General features: G+C 40.1%; 1 protein-coding gene across 1 annotated transcript in view; it reads left to right on the top strand.

Annotated features, from left to right (window-relative positions):
• Positions 1-19,052, top strand: part of FEZ2 (fasciculation and elongation protein zeta 2) — a gene marked incomplete at both ends in the record, with an annotated part of 37,163 nt that extends 18,111 nt beyond the window's left edge. Inside the window, 4 exons of the mRNA XM_084234774.1 lie at positions 10,280-10,360; positions 12,426-12,501; positions 15,266-15,349; positions 18,886-19,052. Of these exons, the coding sequence (XP_084090900.1) occupies positions 10,280-10,360; positions 12,426-12,501; positions 15,266-15,349; positions 18,886-19,052 (408 nt within the window). The remainder of the gene's footprint in view (positions 1-10,279; positions 10,361-12,425; positions 12,502-15,265; positions 15,350-18,885) is intronic.
• Between the last annotated feature and the right edge of the window lie 2,515 nt (positions 19,053-21,567).

Raw genomic sequence — 21,567 nt, 5'->3', positions numbered from 1 at the left:
TAAAGTTGGTCACCTAAGCCTGGGGTTGAAAAGATAGGAATCTCTGTTTTCTGTTTGCCAAAGAACACTGAATTTTGAATATCTTTGTAACTTGAAGAAATTTATCCTGAAAACTTTTGGGATATTAGCAATTAGTGACTCTGTTGTAAAAAGAATCATATTACCCAAATTTATTGCCTTGGGGGGATGCTTAAAAAGGGGGAGAGCCAGCACTTGGATGATAGACACTCTTTATTCTATATATTCCTTTCATAATGTACTATTCCAGCTGTCTTTATGACTCACCTAGCTAAATTTATGACCAGTAGCCAATCTGTTTTGCTTCTCGTTTACATATAAAAATGCCTCAGTAATAGGGCAGAGCTGCCTTTAAGAGAAATTTATTTTTGTTTTGACAGCTATTATAAGGTTATCCTGCAGTTATTCTAATTTATCCTAGATATAAACCTAGAAGGAACTGTTCTGACCCAGTGACTTGGCTTTGGGGCTTTTGTTTAAGACACGTGGACTTGATTTTTTTTTTTTTTTGATATTTAAATTTCACATTTTTTTCTTGTTGACTTTAAATTTCTAACATGGTTTAGATCAGGGATTTTTTTCAAGGCAAACTCCTTTCCAAGGGCCAGATTGCCTGTTGGCCTGTTTGATAAAGTTTTATTGGAACACAGTTGCATCTGTTTACATATGGCATATGGCTGTTTTGGTGTTAACAAGAAAGCGTTGAATAGTTGTCACAGAAACTGGCCCACAGACCTGAAATATGTACTATTTGACCCTTTGAAAAAAAAAAAAATTACCAACCTCTGATTAGACTAAAATTTAGTATATTTAAACATGAGAAGGAAAGGATGTGAACTCGATTTGATTGAGTTTGTATAGATAAAAAAGGTCATTATATTTTGACAAATTTATTATAAAATGTAGCCTTATTTTCTTCTGAGTGTGTTCACTTGTTCCTATCCCTAGAGCCCCCTCCAGGATCCTGAGTTGAATCTGTAGATGATCCCTCAGCCCATCCATCTCTAAGCCACTTGTTGCCGGCAACACACCTGCACTGGGTGTGTCAGAATCCAATAGCTAAGTGAAGAGAGGCAGTAGGTAGACCAGTTGGCTCTTGGCTCCAATTTGGGAACAAGGGGAAAATTAAAACATTAGCAGTGTCCCGGCTCACTGTGTTTATTCATAGAAATAAAAAGTAGCTGAAATAAGGCGCAGAGGGAAAGCAGAAAAAGGGCTCATTTCTTCTCCCCTCCTCCTCTTTCCAAATAGTGGCGCTTCAGTGGAAATATTAACAGATTTTCAGCAATAATTTGTTGGTACTATTTGCTACTAGTTCTTGGTGTTCTTCTTTATTGCAAAGAGCATTCCTAAAAATTAGCATTAGGGCCATAATATGGAAGGTCACTGTTGGGTGGAGAGAGAGCATGTGTATACTATAGTGTTTATTTTAATAATCCACATCTATGAATTACAAATTATTTTAGATAGGAAGCAAATTTATTTTATGATAGTATTGCTTAGAGATAGTATTGTCTTTAAGACATTATTGCCTAGAGAAATATATATCACCACAGGTTTTTAGTATTTGACCTTTATCTACTGTTTGTTTTCTGCAATGTTAGGTTTTTTGGTGTTAGACTGGAAATGGTGAGTGTCCATGAGTTAGCTGTTAGCATAGTAATAATCAGAAGTTCCTGACTCTTTTATGTCTTGGAGAGGTTTGTTAATGTTTGTTTTTAGAATATAAGTTCAGATAAAAATCATAGTATGCCAGGAGATGGGACTGTTATTATATACTTAGAATATCTTTAAGTATCAGGAAAGAAATTATAAATTACCAAGATTATTTTACTTTCCTTGTAGTGGCTTTGAAAGTGTTTGGCAATACTTAATCACCGATTTAATATTAGGTTACATAAAAATTTAAAAAGATCTTTAAATACACAGTGGTTATTTGACTGTTACTTCACTTGACTCCTAACTTTAAAAATTTTCATAATGTGTTTTTCTCCTCTGAAAGTGAACTTCAAACATAGCAGTTTAAGTCATTTTTATGTACCTGCTTTAGTGTAAACCATACCTTCTAATTTGTTTAGGTCTGATTGTTTTTGAAAAGTTAAAATTATTATTTGGTAGAATTTATAACTGCTTTATAATTCCCATTAAAATTATTTGATTTGACGGATTGTCAAACTATGCAGAATCAATTTTTACATCTACAGTAATAACTATTAATATTATAATTTTTTCATTGCACTATTTTAAATTCTGCTTTCATCAAGCTTTGTTTTGATTATTTTAAGAATCATAATTTATTAAAAGTTTAATATTTGAGAATCATGTCATTCAAAATGTTGAAAATGATGTGACTTTAACGAACAAAAAATGTTTTGATTTCATTTTCCTTTGAATCTCTTGGTGTATAAAGAAAGTCAAAGGTGTAAGAGCACAGATAAGAGTCAGAAATAGATGAGAAGCATTTCCTAACCTTTTTCCTGACATAGTGCTTTGATAATGAGATTTTTAAAAGATTTCCTAGCTAACTAGAGAGCAGTACAGGTTGGTGTCAGATGAAGCTAAGGGTTTGGTAGCAAAACAGTCTGAAGGGCCTCCTGTTTAGTTGTTGTGTTGCCCTGTCTTGGAGCCTGTTTCTGGGGAGATGAGTTGAGCTCTGTGCAGAGGAGGAGCCATGTGCTTGGGGCTCTAGCAGAGGGTTAACAAGCTACAACATCTCATTTTGGTTTTTTTTTTTTTTTTTTTTTTTTTTTTTCAGAAAGACCTTGGGTTACCTAAAAGTGTTGCTTGTTTTCTCTGTAAGCTTTTTGGCTGATTTCTATATTCAGTCATAGACAGCAGGGTCTGTCACCATGTCTTAGTCCTTTTAAAGCTCAAGACTCTAATCAGGAGTGTATTGTTTCTCAGTTGCCATTTCATTTATATGAGAAGTTGAAATGCTGTTTTTACTGATCTGGAGAAAAGTAGAAAGGTATATTTATTTCTCTTTGGGAGCTCAGTCCCAAATGTTATTCTGTCCTTTTGAAAGGCATATAGTCCAGACGTATTTTGAGTATTTATATTTGCTCAACACTTTGTTGGTCCTTCCCATGGAGTATGTCAATCCTTACTGCAGCCTTTTTATAAAGTAGATATTACTGCCCTCTCGGAAGTGGATGCAAGAAAGCTCAACGGAGACCTTAGCTCACAGAACCAGTGTGCCTGGACTGAGGATTTGTGGTTACCCAGGTGGGGGTGAGGAACTCCAACCTGCATTTCCCTCGTTGAGCCGCACAGTCATGTCCTGAGTGGACCTGGAGATCTTGACTCATTTGTCTTTTAGATTTTTACAACATTTTCTCTACCTTGTTTACACCTTGTTGCGCTTGTTTACTCATTGTTGCGCTTGGTTACGTCTGAGAAAAGTTTCCAGAGAATCACGGGAATAGAGACTTTCAGTACATACTCATGGCAGGGAGGGTTGAGTCCTGAGGCGACTGTGACATCCTCAGTCTGAGTCAAGTCAGGTGCCCTCCTCTGTTCAGTGATTTCCCCCCCTGCCCCAGCCTCGCCACATCCCTTTGCGCTTTATCAGCAGTGAGGGGACCAATCAAGTGAGCGCTCTAATGCTTAATCATTTTCCTGCATATAAATGGGCTCATATCAAAAATTCCACTCTGAGAAGGGCACTTTACAGAGCTATTAACTCCTCCATAAAGATGTGATGGCAGAGGGTTGGATCGATTAGAAAATAATTTTAGACTCAGAGAAGAGCACCAGCTCTTCAGCACCTGGTTTCTTCGTTTCACATTTGGAAATGGTCGACTAAATGGCGACTGTACTGGGCCCTCCAACACACTCCATATTGCAGTTATTTTCTTTCCTGTTACTAATTTTTAAAGTTAATTTATTCATATAATTGAGGCAACGTTAAGATCCTCCCCATCAGGTTGTAGTTATTTATTTCAATTGAACTGTAACAAATCGTTACTTAATGGCCTTCATTTGGCTTCACTGAGCCTTCCTAAGGCTGAGCCTTAGTTCTAGTGGAGCTGATCAGTGAAGTGCTGCTCTCCTTTCCTCCTTCCAGTTCTTTCCCTCCTTTTCTTTCTCTCTCCCTCTCTTCCTCCCCTCTCTCTCTCCCCTCCCTATAAAATTTAAGCAGAGAGAAAATCTGCCCTCTGGCCCAGTTAGGTACCAAAAGCACCTAAGTCTGCCTCTGCTGGCAAGGTTGTTAAATGCATTGTTTCTAAGGGAGGTGGCCCTTTACTAAATAGTAAATTTAATCTGTCTGAGGTTTCAAAATCTTTTTAAGATTCATTTTGCCTTCCAAAAGGGTGTATTGTTTCTTGGATTTTATAGAGCAGTTGTAAAACACATGTACTGCGTGCTCCAAAGAGCTTTCCTGTGTCCTCCTGGTCATTATATCCCCTTATCCTTCTAGTTCATTGATCTTATGCTTGCTGCTCTTTAATTCTTCTGGGCGTTTTATACCTTAGTCACGCCATTGTTTAATAAGCCATTCTCTCTCTATTAATCTCATGTTGGTCTCCTTGACCAGGTTCCTCAGATTTTTGGGGCTTTTTCTTTTCACCTCTTTGACAAGTGACTTCATATTTTGTCATATGATTTTTCTTCCATTCACCCTCAGCTCATTTTTGCCTTTTTCATGTTGTTAAACATTTCTTTCTGCAGAAAGTTAAGAAGGCTCACAATATGTTTATCACAGGCTCTGGGACTCCTGGTTGCTGGTCCTCGGGGGTGTTCCAACTTCAGCTTAGCAGACTTTCGCAAGCACTTGCTGTGAGCCAGGCGCTGTGTCAGCCTCTGGTGGAGAGAATAAGACCCAGTCTTTCTCCTCAGAATGTACTCATAAGAAAATGAAGCCAACAGAGTGGACATCTTTGAAGGTGTTATCTGGCTGCAATTCTGTTGTTCTAGAGCATGACAGCCTTTATGGCCTTTTCATTCTGTGCTACTAGTGCGTGTGTGTGTGGTGTGTGACATTGAACTCGCCTAAAAGTTAATCGATTGAGTCAACTCATATTCATAGAATTTGAAGATAAAACCTTCACAATTGATACTCTTTGGTCACCTGTTTCATAGGTGAGGAAATAGGTTTCATCAGGGTCAGTGATGTCACATGTCACACACTGAGTGCAAACCTGGGGGAGAACCCACATCTCTCATTATTAGTCTGATATTTTGCTACCCAAGTGGACTGTTGAAAAATTTTCTACTTCTGACTATGGCATGTTTCCTGATTTCACACATAGATCTGGAAGTGTTTCATTGCCATGGGTATTAATTGCTGAAGAATTTTGCAGATTTGGCCAATGACTATTGGTAAATGCCTCTTACATGAGGAGTAGATGACATTACTACTCTCCTTAAAGATTAATAACAAGGTTGAATTTATGACAACCTAACGAAAACATTTTTTTTCTCTATTTTTCTTTAGATATGTGCCTCATCCCCACTTTAAAAATACATTGATTTTATCTTTTCCTTTATTATTCTTAGACTAACATAAATTGATCCCTAATTGTGTGCCAGGCTTGGGTTTCAAGGATGGAGAGTAAATCCAGTATCTAGGGGACCTTCCATGGCACTTTTTGTAGTGATTCTCAACCACGCCAGTTTTGCACAACTGGGGGTGAGGGATAGGGAGGTGGGGCAGTGCTGCAGCCATCCTGCTGAGTAGAGGCCAGAAACCCTACACCCTGCAATGCCCACAATTGCCCCACAACAGAGTGTTATAACCCTAGATGTTGGTGGTCTTGAGGTTAAGACACCTAGGTGTTAGTGTGAAAACTGCTGTTTTCAAAACAGCTACCATATTTCCAGTGCTGTGTCTGGCACTGTCCATGTGATGCAGGTGTGTGTATGTTACCTTTGCCTCTGGTTTGGTTTAGGGGTCTTGAGTGGCTGAGCTGGAAATAGAAGGAGGGGAGAGCACAGGTATGCCAAACAGAGGAAGTGCGTGGTCAACCACGGGCACTCTCAGGGCTCTCTGGGGAACCACAAGTTGTTCATTATGGCCAGAAGTTCAGGGAGAAGACTGGAAGGTAATGGGAGGAATGAACTTGGGAGGGCGTGGAAGCAGCCAAGTGGAAGCCAGAAAATGGATGACTGTGTAGGCCATGGTGAGGCCTGTCATCTTTATTTAAAGGCTGGAGAAAACCAAAATGACTTTTTAAGTAGGGTGGTCACATGTTCAGATTTGCCTTCTGGAAGGATTGCTTCAGTGTTTGAAGGAGGCTACTAGGGAAAAAGAGTTGATTCGGAGGCTGTTGCAGTCATTCAGGTTAGAAATAAACCAAGACAGTGACAGAAGGGATTAGAAAATAGTTGAATTTCAGAAACATTAAGGTTAACGCTGCTGTTTGGGGCATGAGGGAAGGGAGGAGTCAGCCTCGGGTCATTGATTTCTGACTTGGACAAGCCAGGTGGAGGACATGGGCCCCTTCCCTAAATCTCACCAGGGGCGACTCATCGAGCCTCAAGCCCAGTGTCTAGGGGATTTCTGTCCTCTCTCAGCTATGGATGGAGGCTCTTACCATGCAAAGGTCAGCCAGGCCAGGCAGAATGACCAGCACACAGGGATGCGGAGAGAACAGGGTCTCACTGGAAGAAGGGGAGGGTGGAGATGCTCAGTAGTGCTGCGGCATCCTGCTGGAGAGCCGCAGCCCCTGTACACCGGCCACAGAGTGAACTCCCTGTTGGTCAGCTTGGCCTGCTTTTGGCTTTGTTCTCCGAGCGGCTCTCTTGTCCATCGTCCTTTGTGGTTCATCTGGGACGGGTGCATAATTCATGGTTCAGCTCAGATGTCCCCTCCACAGAGAGCTTTTCTTTGACCTTCCGGAATAAAGTAGGCATCCGGGTTTTAATTGCCCCGTTGAGGCTGGGTACATGTTATCTGCAACCATCTAGTTCTTTTACTTACTCTGCTCTCCCCTTGCCATCAAAATATAAGGTCATGAGGGTGGCAGGGAATTTGACTGATGTGTTGTTCACTTGGAATCCTGAGCACTGAAATAGTACCTGTATCACTATATCTGTTTTCTGAAGGAATGAGTGAATGAGTGGGGTATGGAATCCTGAAGGAAGAACAGGTTTTGAATTTGGGGGTGACAGAGGGGGATGAATTCAGCTTGGGATATGGTGAGTTTTAGGAATACTTGGGTACAGATGTCCACTCCGCCTTTAAACATGTTAGTCTGACTCTCAGGAGGGGAGGACGATGGCCATCGTAGCCTGCCCCGAGGCCGATAGCAGCCTGCCCTGCGCCTGGCCCGTGCAGGCTCTGGCCCAGTCTAGTAAAGTCCCGCTGTCGATCTGTGGAGGCAGAATCTGACTCTCTTGAGGGGGAGCATTTAGAGTGCATGCTGAGAAAATCCTGCGTTCACTGCTACCTACCAAGTTGAGCAGAGAGAGGCACCACTCAAAAATGGCAAGCAGAGGTTCGGGGAGAACTCTGGAGAATGTGGTATCTGGGAATCCCAGGAGGGGTGTCAGGAGGAGAGTTTTTGGGACCTCTCAGAGGTCTGAGGACCTCAGCATCAAAGAAATGCCTCTAGAAAAAGCTGTTTCAGAGAGCTGGCTGGCTGGGCAGGGATGAGGTGGAGCCGGAGAGTTGTTACCGAGTGACCCTGGGAGGTGGGAGTCGGTGACATCTGGGTCATTGGTGGAAGAACATTTCAGTGAAGGTTTCCCTGTATCTCTGTAGCACTCGCCGCTTTTCTTATTCTGCTGTTTCCCCAGTGGCCCGCCTCTGGTGTCACACTGATTTTCCCTCAGGATGCAGTGGGTCTGGTGCACCGACAGCCACGGCTACCGACTCCACTGCCTTAAGCCGAGGGCAGGTGTTCTGCAGAGAGTTCCTCCTGTCCTTTCTCGAGGATCAGCTGTTAGTTTTGTATTTTTCCAAGGCACAGTGGCTTCACATGACTGCATTTTCATTTATTTTCACAAAGTCAAGTTGCATGAAAGCTGTTTTCACAAGTAGGCTACCAGGAGTCGATATGGCCCAGCAGTATCCACAACTGTCCCTACATTACATTTATTATCTTAGGACTTTTAAGAATTTGCATCAACTTAAAACATTTTTTTTTTCAGGAACAGGAATTTGGTTTTCAATCAGAGAAGTAAAGACAGAATTTTCTGAATATGCTGTTGAAATGTAAAAGTATTACTTCCCCAATACATGGGTTATAAAATTTTCACTTGGAGATTTTCTGAACTCGTGTCTCGTTTTAACCTGTCCACAGGTAATGGAGTCTTATCATATGGAACACTGAGTATTTTTCTTTTTGTTGCTTTTGAAAGGAAATACACATGATGAAAAAAGAATTTACTTTAAATAAATCTACTTATTTGAAAGGAATTACCCATAATTTTGTTATAGACTGAAGGCTGAGAAGTTACCACTTCTGATAATCTTTTTAAAATGTGACTAGCTTATATGAAAGCATGTGAAAAATCTGCAGAAATAGTTATGGCTAGGTTTTTCTTTTAAAACTAGCCCACTTCATCAAGGTGATAGTTAGGCTATCTGCAGTGTGAAGTGTGTCTACTCATGTGTCTGGCCCAGGCTTTGATTCTTGCCAACACAAAACAGCGTGCAGCTCTAGGAAGGACTCGGTGGAGTAGGGCTCAGGAGGAAGGTGGAGTGCAAGCTCCCTAGGACGTGGTAAAACTTAGGGCTCAGATTTTCAGGGCTACATTGGCAGCACGGCTAGTGGACACTTGGAAGCTCCTTCCAAGGTGAAACCATTTTGGCGTTTGGTATTTCTCAGCGTCCTATCGATTGGACTTCTTTTTACAGTCTCATAATACATCAAAGGCCCTGAAGTGTTTGCTTGTATAAGTTATATTGATTGTATTAGGTAAAAATTTAAAATACCTACCAATTCTTCTAAAAATGCCAATGAGAATTTATGAATGTTTCCTTAAATACTGTATTTTTATGGAAACTATTTTTAAGAATTTAGTGAGCAAAATGCCATTGGCTTTGCTCTACATTTTTGTCAGTCTTGTTAATATCTGGCTTAATTGAAGAGGGCTAGCGTCTCAGATCTTGTGTGTTCAGTCTGTCGTTTCAAATATTTCATTATAAATCATGAGAGAATGAGAGTGAAAAAGCAAATTATGTCTTAGTATTTCTTAAGAAAACAGTTATGAGCTCATGGACCCCTGAAGATTTTCAGGGACTCCTGGGGTGGGGGTTGTTCTCTGGACTACAATTCATGAACCGCTGGGCTACGTTTCCTGAGGGTGGAGACCACTGCCTTGGTGTCTTCTATTTCTTGGTGCCTGCTAAAATATTCTTTAGGTTAACTCTTCAACTGTGTTTACTGATTCAAGTGTCCCCTATAAAATTCCAGGGAAAGGAACCACCCAGTGAATCAGGACTTAAAACTTCTTTTTGGGATGCCTTTCCCTGTGATCAGTCAGGCTGTACGAGTCCACTCAGTTCCTTTACTTAGCGATCGCAGAGGTGCCACTGGACTCTTTTCACTGTGTCTGATGGCATTGCAGAGTGGTTCCAAATCAAGATAACTCATTTAGGAAAAAAATACTCACTTTCAGTACAGTGAATTCTAGGAAGTCTTGGAGGTTGCTAGGAGAAAGAAGCTAGAACTCTTTCCTTGAAGAGAGTTGGCAAGTATGCAGAATTTTTAGGGAGTCTCCCTGATATGTGGGATTTACTGTTTTCCAGGAAGCCCATGTGCACGAACAGTTCCCATTTTCTGCACAAGGCAGTGGTAGGTGGCTTAAGAGTGAGTGGGAAGCAGTAATCGGCTCTTCCAGGAACAGTGTTTTCAGTTGCCAAATGTTATGGAAATGTTCTCCAAACTTATGGTAGAAATATGGAAACTTCTGCAGAAATTATGCATACTGTTAGTAGTAAGTATCCAGACTTACAATAAAATGTAGGTAAACAATATCAAAAGGTATCTTAAAAGTCATGTGGTGTATTTCACAGAAAACAAATATGTGCACAGCTTAACAGTGTTTACACTGGAGCAAACCTATCAGCTACATTGGGAGAAGTTTTCATGAACGTAGTGGTATAAAGGCATTTGATTTTGCATTTGATGTGCAAAGAAGTGGAAGCAAGAATATATTTAAAACAGCATGATTTTTTCTGCTTATGTGAATGAGTAGTGGCATTTCTAACTGCTTGTCTCGTGGGCACACACACCATCATGGTACTCTTACTAATAGTCTTTGAACTTCTTTCTCTGTGCTTTTCTTCCGGGCCCTATATTGCTGCCTTTAGCGCTTCAGCATGGAAGGGATCTCAAATGTCATTCAGAATGGCCTCCGCCACACCTTTGGAAATTCAGGTGGAGAGAAACAGGTGCTTGGTTATCCTTATTTTCTTCATTCTCTGCTTTTTCACTTTCTATGTAGGAGAATGTCTTGAAAGCTGGCAGTTTTACTAATTTACTAAGACTACTGCTTAAAAGAGCAAAAAGCAGGTTGATTATATCAATGGTCTTGACAATGCACAGAACTCTCCTTTAGAGTAAAGTGCTTTTCAAATTGGATAGTAGACTAAATGCATTCTTAATACATGTTCTAGAGCGCATATTTCACTCTTAGCTTTAAACAAATAGATCATTAACATACTGACATACTGAACTGCATGTGTAGAATAACGTACTATAAAAATAGCTAGACTAGAATATGCTGCTCTAATTCTAAAAGTCTGAGAAACAAAATTTCACTTTTGAAGGAGGAAAGGCAGATGTCAGTATCTTTCAGAGTCCTAGGTCAAAAATGTCTGCATAGTGTCCCTTACCACTTTTAAATGATTTTCATTTAAAATTCATGTGTTTTTAGGTTGTATCATACAGCCATCCAACTTTGTTATCTGCCAAATGAGGCACAAGATAACCCCAAAATGATAGAAATATACAGTAAAATGTGTAGAAGTTTGCTTTTTAATTAACATTTTTGTATAATGATTTAAGGAATATCATTAATACAGGAAACACATCTCCATTAACGAGTGTGCTTAAAATTACTTTTCACAATGAGAAATTCTCTCTTCAGAAAGAAAGTGCTTCAGTTTAGCTCTTGTGTGAAGACTGGGAAATTGTGCAGAAAGTAGCTGGCAGCAGTTGATCAGAAAGAAGGCATTTGAGCTTGGGGTTTTTACTGAAGATAGTGCCACCTTCCTCAAGAAGGGAAATGATTGATGTTAAAGAAGGGAGATTCCTTTACACTGCTATTTGGGTCTCATAAAAGGGCTCCATGAAACAGTGGTTTAACTTTTGTTTTTGAGGTGCCTCTCACCTCTCTCAAAGCCACAAAATGGCAAAATAACTTCCAGACTGACCCACCGTGTGGAGATGATAGTGGCCCGGGCGTGCAGCAGGTAGCACGCAGCTAAAGCACAGCCTCCTGACGCTCCTCCACTCACCGGCGGGAAGTTAAGTGTAAGATCGGACAATTCAGTCTTAATACTTTTTTTCTGCATGTGGGGATCATGTTATTATTAGGTAGCTTTTATCTTTTTCTTTTTTTTTAATTACTCAAAGGGTTTAGATTAAATAGGACTAAGATTTAGGATAGGGGCTAAATAACGGGTAGGGTTGAAGAAATTCCAAGTAAAAACCAGTAGATTTCTTGATGAATAGACAAAAACTTCACAAATTACCTATTTTTTTTTTTTGGTGGAGTAGTCAGAATTGGAGAATTCTGGATAATCATTTTAGATTATACTTTCAAGGAACATAGTTATGGGACATAACTGATTCTTGTGAACCTTTCCAAGCAGAAAACCTAGACAGTTTGCCTCAATTCCGGATGTCGTTTTTCATTATCCATTAGGCAATTCTCTTTTCACTTTCCATTAATACCTTTAAACATTTACAACTACTTACATAACGAAATAACAACAATAATAATCTTAATAAACCTCTAAAATTATTTGGGCAAATGTGTTAGGTTCTGGAAGAAGCTGGCCTGTGTTTCTAAAGTTGTTAAATGGCCATTTTGTTCATCCAGGGGAAAAAACGGTCTGAAGAATTATTTGTAGGGAATTATTTTGTTATGTATAACTGTTACAACTGTGTTTTGTCTAAATTACTATTTTAAAAATGTGTTGAAAAAATATACAGGAGAATGTTAGATTTCTCTTTAAAAATGAGCGGATTGAACAAGTCATCCTCAGACTTGTTCTATGAAACTTTCAATAACGGAAAGGCAAAAAGGCGAATTTTATGTTGACATTGGGCTTACATGAAGAGAGAGGTGGGCAAAAAGGAAAAAATGAGCTCTTGCTGAGATTGTAAGATTCCTGTGTTCATTACTAAGACAGCTCATTTCATCTTATAAAATAAACCTCAGTACTATCAAATTTTTGCAGATAACTTAATTCAGATTTAAGTGACATGTATATTTTCTTAATCTGGCAGTACTTGACAACAGTCATTCCTTATGAGAAAAAAAGTGGACCACCATCTGTGGAAGATCTTCAGATATTAACAAAAAGTAAGCAAAGACATTAAAATGTCACTTTGTTTTTTAAATACTGGTTCCAGTTGGTTCATTTGTTGCTTTTGTTAATGTTTTGTTTTGTTGATTTAGGATGTAAATGATGTCATTTTTTTGAGAATGAGACCATAAGTGGCTATGACAGCAAACAAAACACTAAAACTAGAGATGATGTGTTTTTTTTTTTTTAAAGATTTATTTATTTTTTATTTTTTTATACAAGCACTGGGTACAGTCAGAAGCGCGGGAGGGTGAGAGAATTCACCAGAGCCACAACGGGGAGCAGAGCAGGCAGAAGGACACTGCTGAGAGGAGCAGCGGGTGTCAGGAGAGGTCTGCGCACCATGTGGGACCCTCCTCTGGCGGCCGGGGAGCAGCCGGGGATCCAACTGGCGCTGCAGAGGCTGCAGGCAGCTTTGCAACCCAGCGCTCAACCGCTGTGCCACCGGGGAGGCCCTCATGTGTGTTTTCTTTTGAAAAAGTTATAAGCTGCTTTTGGGTAAAAGTGCTTAGCTTGATTCTCCATCTCTTGCAAGAACATATCTACTTACCGGGAAAAAAATTACTCTATGGATCTTACATAAATATGATTGTCAGTCAATGATCAGGAAAAATTTAGAAGTGTGCTTTAAAATACTTATAAATGTAGAAGCCAATGTAGTATGTACAGGTAGAACATAAATGGATAATAATATTTTAAGAATTCATTTAGGGCCTCCCCTGGTGGCACAGTGGTTGAGCGCTGGGCTGCGAAGCTGCCCGCAGTCTCTGCAGCGCTGGTTCATTCCCCTGCCGCCGGTGAGGGTCCAACAACAACAAAAAAGAATTCATTCAGCAAATATTCAGTGAAGGCCTACACTGTGCTAGGCCATGTTCTGGGCACTTGAAATATTTCAGTGAACAAAGCTGGCAAAAATACTCCACTTCAAGGATTTTTAAATTTTAAAACAATTTGTTAGCTTTAACTATACATTATATGAAACCTCTCTTATGATAGCCAAAAAGGAACCCTGAATTCTGGTTCTCTCCCTGTTATTTACAGGGATATTCTTGGAAGTCACTTTTCCTTTCTTGGGTACAGTGAAAAATGAGGATAAAAATATTTGCTCTATTTATTTCATAGTAAATAAATTAATGTGTGTGTGATTTGGGGTAAGTCATTCACTCAAGCTAATTTTTTTTTTGAAGCAATTGAATTTGTTGATTTATTAGGTTCTTTTTAATTGTAATTCTTTGTAAATCAGCCACTTCCACTTTGGTGCCTGAGGATGGAACCGAATATAAGTAAGCGCATCAGTGGCTGGAAGATGATGATGATGATGATGAGGAGGAGGGTATCTGTTTTGAAAATTAAGGACATGGAGACCTGAGTAGAGGGAACACAAGAAAAGATTGACCTGAACTTTCATTTTTTCCTTTGGTAAATAACATTTGCAAAAAACCCATTATAGATTTAAAAAACTGTGGATAAAGCAAGTGATGCCAGTCAGTCTGAAATAAAGAGTTAAGAGATAAGTGGGTGGCCAGCCCTCCAACATGCAGAACTCATGAAGTTCTGAGTGTTCTGGATCACACAGCGTTGATCCCAGGCTGGGTCTCTGAGTTCCATGTCCACTGTACTTCTAATGATGCTGGCTTCTGGTGTGTGCTTGCAGGCAGAACTGAAAACAAGTCTAAAACATGAAGGAAGCAGAAATACTGAATAGAGCAACCCTATACAAAGGGATCATAGACATTTCTTAGAAGCCAGGAATTACTGAGGTCTCAGCTTTTCAGATTAAGGACATTCACTTGACCAAACCAAGTTGATAATTCTCACATGAGTCTTTGCAGATGGACACAATTTGGAATCTGTATGTGAGTAAGGATAGGGGCTGAGCATGAATGTGTTGTGAAGACGGGAGATGGAAGGGTGGTCTTCACTTTGAATGTCAGAAGAAAATTGGTTATCATGGAAACTCTGGGGAGAGCCTGCTCCTCTGGTGCCACCTCCTGAAGGCAGCAGTGCAGGGGAATCCCCGTGAGCCACAGCGGTTTTGGACCATGAAGCCTTCCTTGTGAACGTGGCTGACTGGATAGTGGTGCTAGAGAACCAGAATTCTTGTAATCATTGCGATACTAATTGTGATTACTGCTTACATAGCATGATGCCCTGCTGGGCACCATTCCAGTGCTTTATCTGAGTAAATTTTCACAAGAAGCCTTGGAGACAGGTCTAATAGTTACTCTTATTTTCAGGGAAGGGACTTTGTGCTCTGAGGTTTAAGTACAGAAGAGTAGGCAGCTGGGAAGGGTCAGCTTCATGCTTCTGTTCTTTAAAAGTCCCGAGAAGGCCGACAGGTGTGCTCCTGGGTGCTTGCTGTTCATTTACCTGAGCTTGTGAGATCTGCAGCACTGAGGTTCTCCTGCGCCTCAGAGCTCCTGGTACACAACAGGCTAACTTGCTTTCCAGTAGTTATTACGAGAAAACTGATGCTCTGTGTAAATAACCTAGTTCCTCTTTTCTGCCTCAGCTGTTTGTAAATTTTACACGGGGGAAATAACTGCCAGGTAACTGGTAAGTTCTTACTTGAATAAAGGACGTACTCAACTGAAATAAATTGTGTGTTTGCTGTTATATTCCCTTCTCCAGGAGAAAACATCTCTAATTGGCATGAATTGATTATAGCATATAATGAATTAAGGTTAAAGCTACAATTAATTGAAATTAAATCTTTATCTGAATTTGACCTCGTTCCTTTTCCATTCTCTTATTTCACAGTTCTTCGTGCCATGAAAGAAGACAGCGAAAAAGTTCCAAGTCTGTTAACTGATTATATACTGAAAGGTAGGGTTTTTTTAGGTGGTATGTGTGCAATGGGTGGGAAAGTTTGATTAGCCAGTAAACTCAGTCTTGCTAATAGATGAAAGAACAACTTCTAAATGCACAATTTTTATTAATCTCATGCAGGATGAGGATACATGGATTATATCACAAACTGTAGTTGTATAAATTTTGAGGTCCTTGGCTGCAAATAATTTCTAGAGCTAAATTTTATACATGAGGAGGCAGTGGAGGAATTTTGTGGAGGTGCTGTGTCAGCAGTGGAAGCGTTTGAGAAGGGTCTTGGCCATCTTGGGACAAGAGAAAGAGGGGCCGATCAGAGAGGATGGGTGGGTGGAGGTCTATCAGACCAGTTAATAGTTGCAAAGGGAATATGAAATACTGGTTTAAGGGATGGGGAGGGAAAAGGAGGGGAGGGAAAAGAGTGTACTTTCATAAATCCAGGGCAGTGAAAAATAAATTAGTCTTAGGAGCAAGATCAGGATTACACAGAAGGGGAAGAGTGACGAGGCAGAACTCTTGCAAAAAAGTGAGATCATTTTGCTGGGGAAAAGAGCAAAATCTGGATAAGCGGGGACTGTAGAATTCTATTCTAGAAAATAAAATTATTTTTTAAAAAAGAAGGCATTCAGGGCCTCCCCGGTGGCAGTGGTTGAGCGCCGGTTCAATCCCCAGCTGCTCCCCGGCCACCGGAGGAGGGTCCCACATGGCCCGCAGACCTCTCCTGGCGCCCGCTGCTCCCCTCAGCAGTGTACTTCAGTCCTTCTGCCTGCTCTGCTCCCCGCTCTGGCTCTGGTGAATTCTCTCACCGTCCTGCGCTTCTGACTGTACCCAGTGCTTGTACAAATAAATAAATCTTTAAAAAAATAAAGTTAACCACAAAAACAGGGAAGGCATTCAGGTGTCAGGTTTTGAAGGTATCACAAAAGGAATTTGAGTCTTTAGCTGCTCAGATGGGACTCCATCCCAAGCTTCATGGCACCTCAGTAGTCTGCCCTGGGAACTCAGGGAGTAACACTTAAGTACCACCTGTGAGACTTGATGCGGAACCTGCCTTTAGGAGGTTAATGGGGTGGAGGAGGGTTGGAAAGACTAAATTGACATTGTTTCTGAATAAGCTGTTTTTCTGATGGAAGGATTTTTCTATTCTGAGTTACCATTTTAAAAAACACCTGACATTTTTGTTTGCTTTTATGTTGTGCTAGCATTGGTATGAAAGCTGGAGTTGTCTGAGGTTTGTTCTTATAGATGTGACACAGGAATGAGACAAACATAAAGAACATGTCTTAATTTTTAATTACAGTGGGTCCCTAGGGCACTGCCATGAGGGCCGGAGAAATAATGAACTTCTGAAGTATTCTGTAGCTATTTTCTCATCTAGCTGCATGGAAGAATTTTATGACCCAGAGAACAGCATGCTCTGGGGTGAAAAGACTTGTAATTTTCCCCTCTGGCACCTGGGACTGTGCCCCAAATGCCTTAGGGAAGTTCAGTGCCCATTTAGTAATATGCTCCCCAGGCCCAGGCCCTTACTGTGAGCCCGAGTTACCCACTCTACCTGCTGCTGCTGCGCTGCTTGTGTGCATGTGTTGTGGTTTCCTTTTGACTTTGCGCTTTGAGGACTGGGTGGAAAAGAAGCCGGGGTTCAGACTAACACAGTGATGCTGTGGTTTGAGCAGAGGGAGTGTAACACACGCAGATATTCAAGTGGATGGGACAGTGAAAGGGTTTATTTAAAATGCTCTTTTCCACCCAACCCAGAGATCCACAGTCTGCTAATTATTCCTCTTCCTTGGGGGCCAGTAATAGAACCTCTGCCTGGGGGGGGGGGGGGGTAAACAACTCTATCTTGGTGGGACTTTCTCAGTTTTTTACCAGTGGCTGGCTTGGCTGCCCAGCTACACCATCTAATTCCAATAGGGAAGTGAGAAGTAAAACATGGCCATGTTTGGCCTGAAAAAGACTGGCTGGATGCTGACTGGGCTAATTAAGCATCTCTTTCTCATACCTGCTTAATTACCCCACAAAAACCTGCTGCTGCCACCACTGCCCTCAACAGATGTTCAACAGGCTGCTACTTTGCTGATCCTAGTTGCAATAAAAATGAGTGCAGCAACTTAAACCCTTCTTGGACTTCACAGGAAGCCTGTCCACTGTGTGATATGCCTCGTGCCACTAGACTAATGTCCTGGGCTTTCTGCCTCTAAGTGATGCCCTGAGAGACATGGCCTTTTATAGCTCATTTCTGGGAGATTCTAGTAACTGTCTGGAAAACTTCATCGTTGGGTGTACCTTTTTAAAAAACTGCTGCTATAGATTTTCGCATTGGTATTTAGTTCTCATTACTTTAATAGTGCTTTTTATATACATATGAAATGTATATAAAATGTATATACAGCTTGTGCAAATGTGTCTGAAAGACAGCAGGTCCTCAAATAATCTTTGAAGCCCGAGAAGCCATCCTGGCCCATCTTGCAGAAACGATGTTATTCGAGGACCTGCTTTTGTGTCATTTTGGGGAGAAGCTGCCCTTTTCAAGAACCTGCCAATGGCGTGGAACGTAATGTACACACTCCCACTAAAAAGCTTTCTCTTTCTTCCTCTAGTTCTGTGTCCCACATAGGGCAGTGGCACTTCGGGAGCAGCTGTCGTGTGTGGACTACAAGCTACATTTCCTGTAGTGTTGCTCTGAAAGCTGGCTGCTATCAGTACCTGCTGTTGGAAACTCAGCACACTTGGACCTGGGTTTGGATTCAGTATTAATAGATCATGCGCTCACTCATTCTTTATATGATAGAATCAAAAGACCTATGGCACTATTTTGAATTCTAAAGGTGGTTTTTTGTTAAATACTAACGATTATGAACTCTTCTCCAGCTTTGTGAAGTAAGGGAGAGTAACAAGAATTGTGCAATTTGTCATTGACAGGATGCCCATTTGTGTTTTTATGGCTTTTTAGACCTAAACTGCACTGAAGAATTAGACAAAAACATGGAGAAATTTATACTCTAGTTGTTCTTCAGTGATGGCAAAAACCAACACTGATTTTTGTAAGAGAATTATCAGTATAAATTGTTACCTACGGGTGGTGTCCAGAGAGACTGAAATTTAACAACCTTGGGCTGTTCTTAGAAGCAATGAAGAGACTAACCAGATGTGTTATGTTGGTTTACTATGTAGTAAACATCAGAACTGTTAGACATGACTGATTTGTTTGTTGCACGTTTCACTGTTCAAATTTTAACCATTAAGTTGCCATTCACTTTTACTTAGATGTTTAAATGTTTTATGTGTTTGTGAAGAAGCGTACTTTAAAAGGAGCTTGCATCCTTTAAGGTGCTTGAGAAACTGTATGCTGCAACATTGTCCACTTCCCATTCCTGTGTTCTATTTTATTCATACCCCTGTGTTTTCTGAGAGTACCGATTATGGAAATAGCTTTATCACTAATCATGAAGCACCTCTGCCAGTTTCAATCGGGTCAATGCCCTTTAATAAATGTTGGGGGAAAAAACTAATATACGCTTGAGGACTTTATAATTTTTCTTCCCTTTCAGTGCTAGATTCTCTCCCTTCCTATCCACACAGAGCCCACCATTACAGTGTACGAGCTGATGAAATCCCAGTTAGCCTCATGATGCTAAGGAGAGAAGAGAAGGGCTTTTCCGATTATGCTGAGCTGCTACGGAATGATAGAAGTCCTGCCCTTTTTCTGTGTCTGTGAGACATTCCCATCAGGTATGGCGCTTTCCTCCCGTGTAGGACCAATTATATCTTGGGGCTTTATCTGTGAGCACAGGGCCTATCTGTACTCCTCAGTCAGTAGTTGGGAGAGCAGACTGCAAAAATGAGTTTGTTTGAGATCAAGAACCAAGTTGCAAAGAATCCCTTTACAGCTTTGTCTTTTGAAGAAAACAAAACAAACTGTGGAACTACAGTGCACTCCAAGTGCCATATATCTATTTTATTCTTCAGGAAATTATATTTTTCTTTTACAAGAGCACAACAGGAACCAAAGTAAAAGAGTAATAGATACAGCACTCAGGATAAATCATATCTTTAAAATAAAAAAAAAATTTACACCTTGTCCTATATCCTGTTAGTATTTTCATAATATGGCCATGATTGTAAAAACAAAAAGCAAGCATTTACAATTTTTTGATAGACTTTTTATGCCAGGAATGGATTAATTGTCAACAAAATTTTATACTAATCAGGCTGATGTAAGTCTATTTTGGTAACATATCATTAACAAATTTATTTTGGAAATAGATAAAAATATTGCCCCTTGATAATAAATCTTTTTTCTTTGATGCAAACAGCTAGAACACCTTTTTCTTTTCTTTTTGATATTCTAAGACAAAAAATGGCTAATCTTCAGATTAATAAATTAGGTCATTATAATAATAAATTAATTTTTTTTAAAGTTCAGCAACCTCTGTCCAAGTATTTACAACAATACTTGAAAGTTCCTTTACAAAACAGAACACATTTTCTTTTCACATTAAGCATACTGGGTATCTGTGTCTTTCACAACAAGCATTTTTAAAAGAAAAAAAAAAAATCAATGCACAAATGGGTAATTAGTATAAAAGTGCTAAGAGCTGTTTGAAAAGTTAACACTATAGTATACAGTCAGTTATATTTGAGGCAAACTACAACAAACTTCCAGCTTATTATGGACAATATTCCAGTAGTTGTTTCAAACAGTTGTTTGAAAAAGAAAAAAATCCAGGAGCTGATTAGTGATGCAGATAAACTGCTATCAATATCTCTGGCCAGTGAGCAAATTGAAAACCAACCGAAAGCAAATCCAAATGAGGAAGATTTTAGTAAAGGAATACCTTCTTTGTAGCAGATGTGATGCTGACTGCTCAAGGCGTGTGCGTACACACACAAACACACACACAAGCATACTCACACACACACATCTTCCCAATTCAACTGCAGGTAGGATGAAAATTTGTGTTATTCAAAAAATTTATAAGTGATCAAAGCATTGATATGGAATGCCTGTTTGTCTTTGTTCTGGTTAAAATCTCATAAAAATACATTCAACAGGAAAACATAAATTGTATGTGTATAAATATATATGCATATATATTATATACACATGCACACAAATACTTTTGATTTTTTTTTGAAGCATAAGAGTTACATAAATATTCCTATAATTGCTAAAGTTTAAAGAGGCATATTTTTTTTTGAGCTTCAACAAAGGTGCTTGAATAATATACAATTAAAATGAAGTAGTTTCTATTTTGTAGAATCAGTATATAATAAGGAAAAAAAAATCCCTAAACAGTCTTTTTAAAAAAATTTTCTTTTTAAGCTAGAGCTTCAACAAAAACTATGAACAACCAACAATATAACAGGACAAAGCAACAACAAACAATGAAGTATAGCCCCTGGAAATAAATGCCTGGTGTCCTTCACCCTCTCCTCCTTCCTGCCACGGTGTTGTAAGAAAAGCTCCAGTGCTCACATCAAGAAATGACTTAGGTCTTGTTCATTTGCCGACTCTGCTAGGAACTGGCTGATTGGCTTGGAAGAAAACTAAAGCAGCAAAAAGTATAAATGTATATATCCTTAACAACCCGCTTTAGAGAAATGCTGCTATCACATTTCTCTGGCTTCCTCACCGCCTACCGCAGTTGTGACTGTCTATAGTAAAGAAAGTTGTGGCTTTAGACCTGGGATGGCTATCAAAAGGTTCTGATGCGCTTGTCTGGTGGTGCTAAGGTGGGTACGGCAGCTTGATCGCAAGGCCTTTCTTTGTTTCCTGCTCTTTCAGGCCTGAGCTTTTGCGGCAACCAGTGCAGTCTTCAGAGCAACAAACAGGAAAAAATATCCCCTGGCCTACTGAACTGCTTTAATTTTACTGGATTTCTCCCCGAACCAAGCTGACCAATTTGTCTTCCCAACACCACCCCACCCCCCCCACTGCCCAACCAAACTCACTGTCCCCACCCCCAAATATCTCTACAGCTATATTACAAGCAAACATGTCTTAGCAACTTTAAAAACTTTGGTTCTAAGAAAACACTTGGTCAGTTATCTTGAGGGAAAGTGGGAATGCGTGTCCCGCATACTGCCGTCCACAGAGCCCATCCCAGTAAAATCTCAGCGCTGTACATCAAGTCACAATCCACTAAGCAAGTGCACAAATGCTAGTTTACTTTTAAGAGCAGATTTAGTCGTTTTTCTGTCTTTTCAAACCTCATCTGAGTTGCCTCTCT

This window comes from Talpa europaea (assembly GCF_964194135.1).
Source record: "Talpa europaea genome assembly, chromosome: 6".
In the NCBI taxonomy this organism is placed as follows: Eukaryota; Metazoa; Chordata; class Mammalia; order Eulipotyphla; family Talpidae; genus Talpa; species Talpa europaea.
The sequence above is the reverse complement of the archived record's forward strand: the minus strand, read 5'-3'. Positions and strand labels throughout refer to the sequence as shown.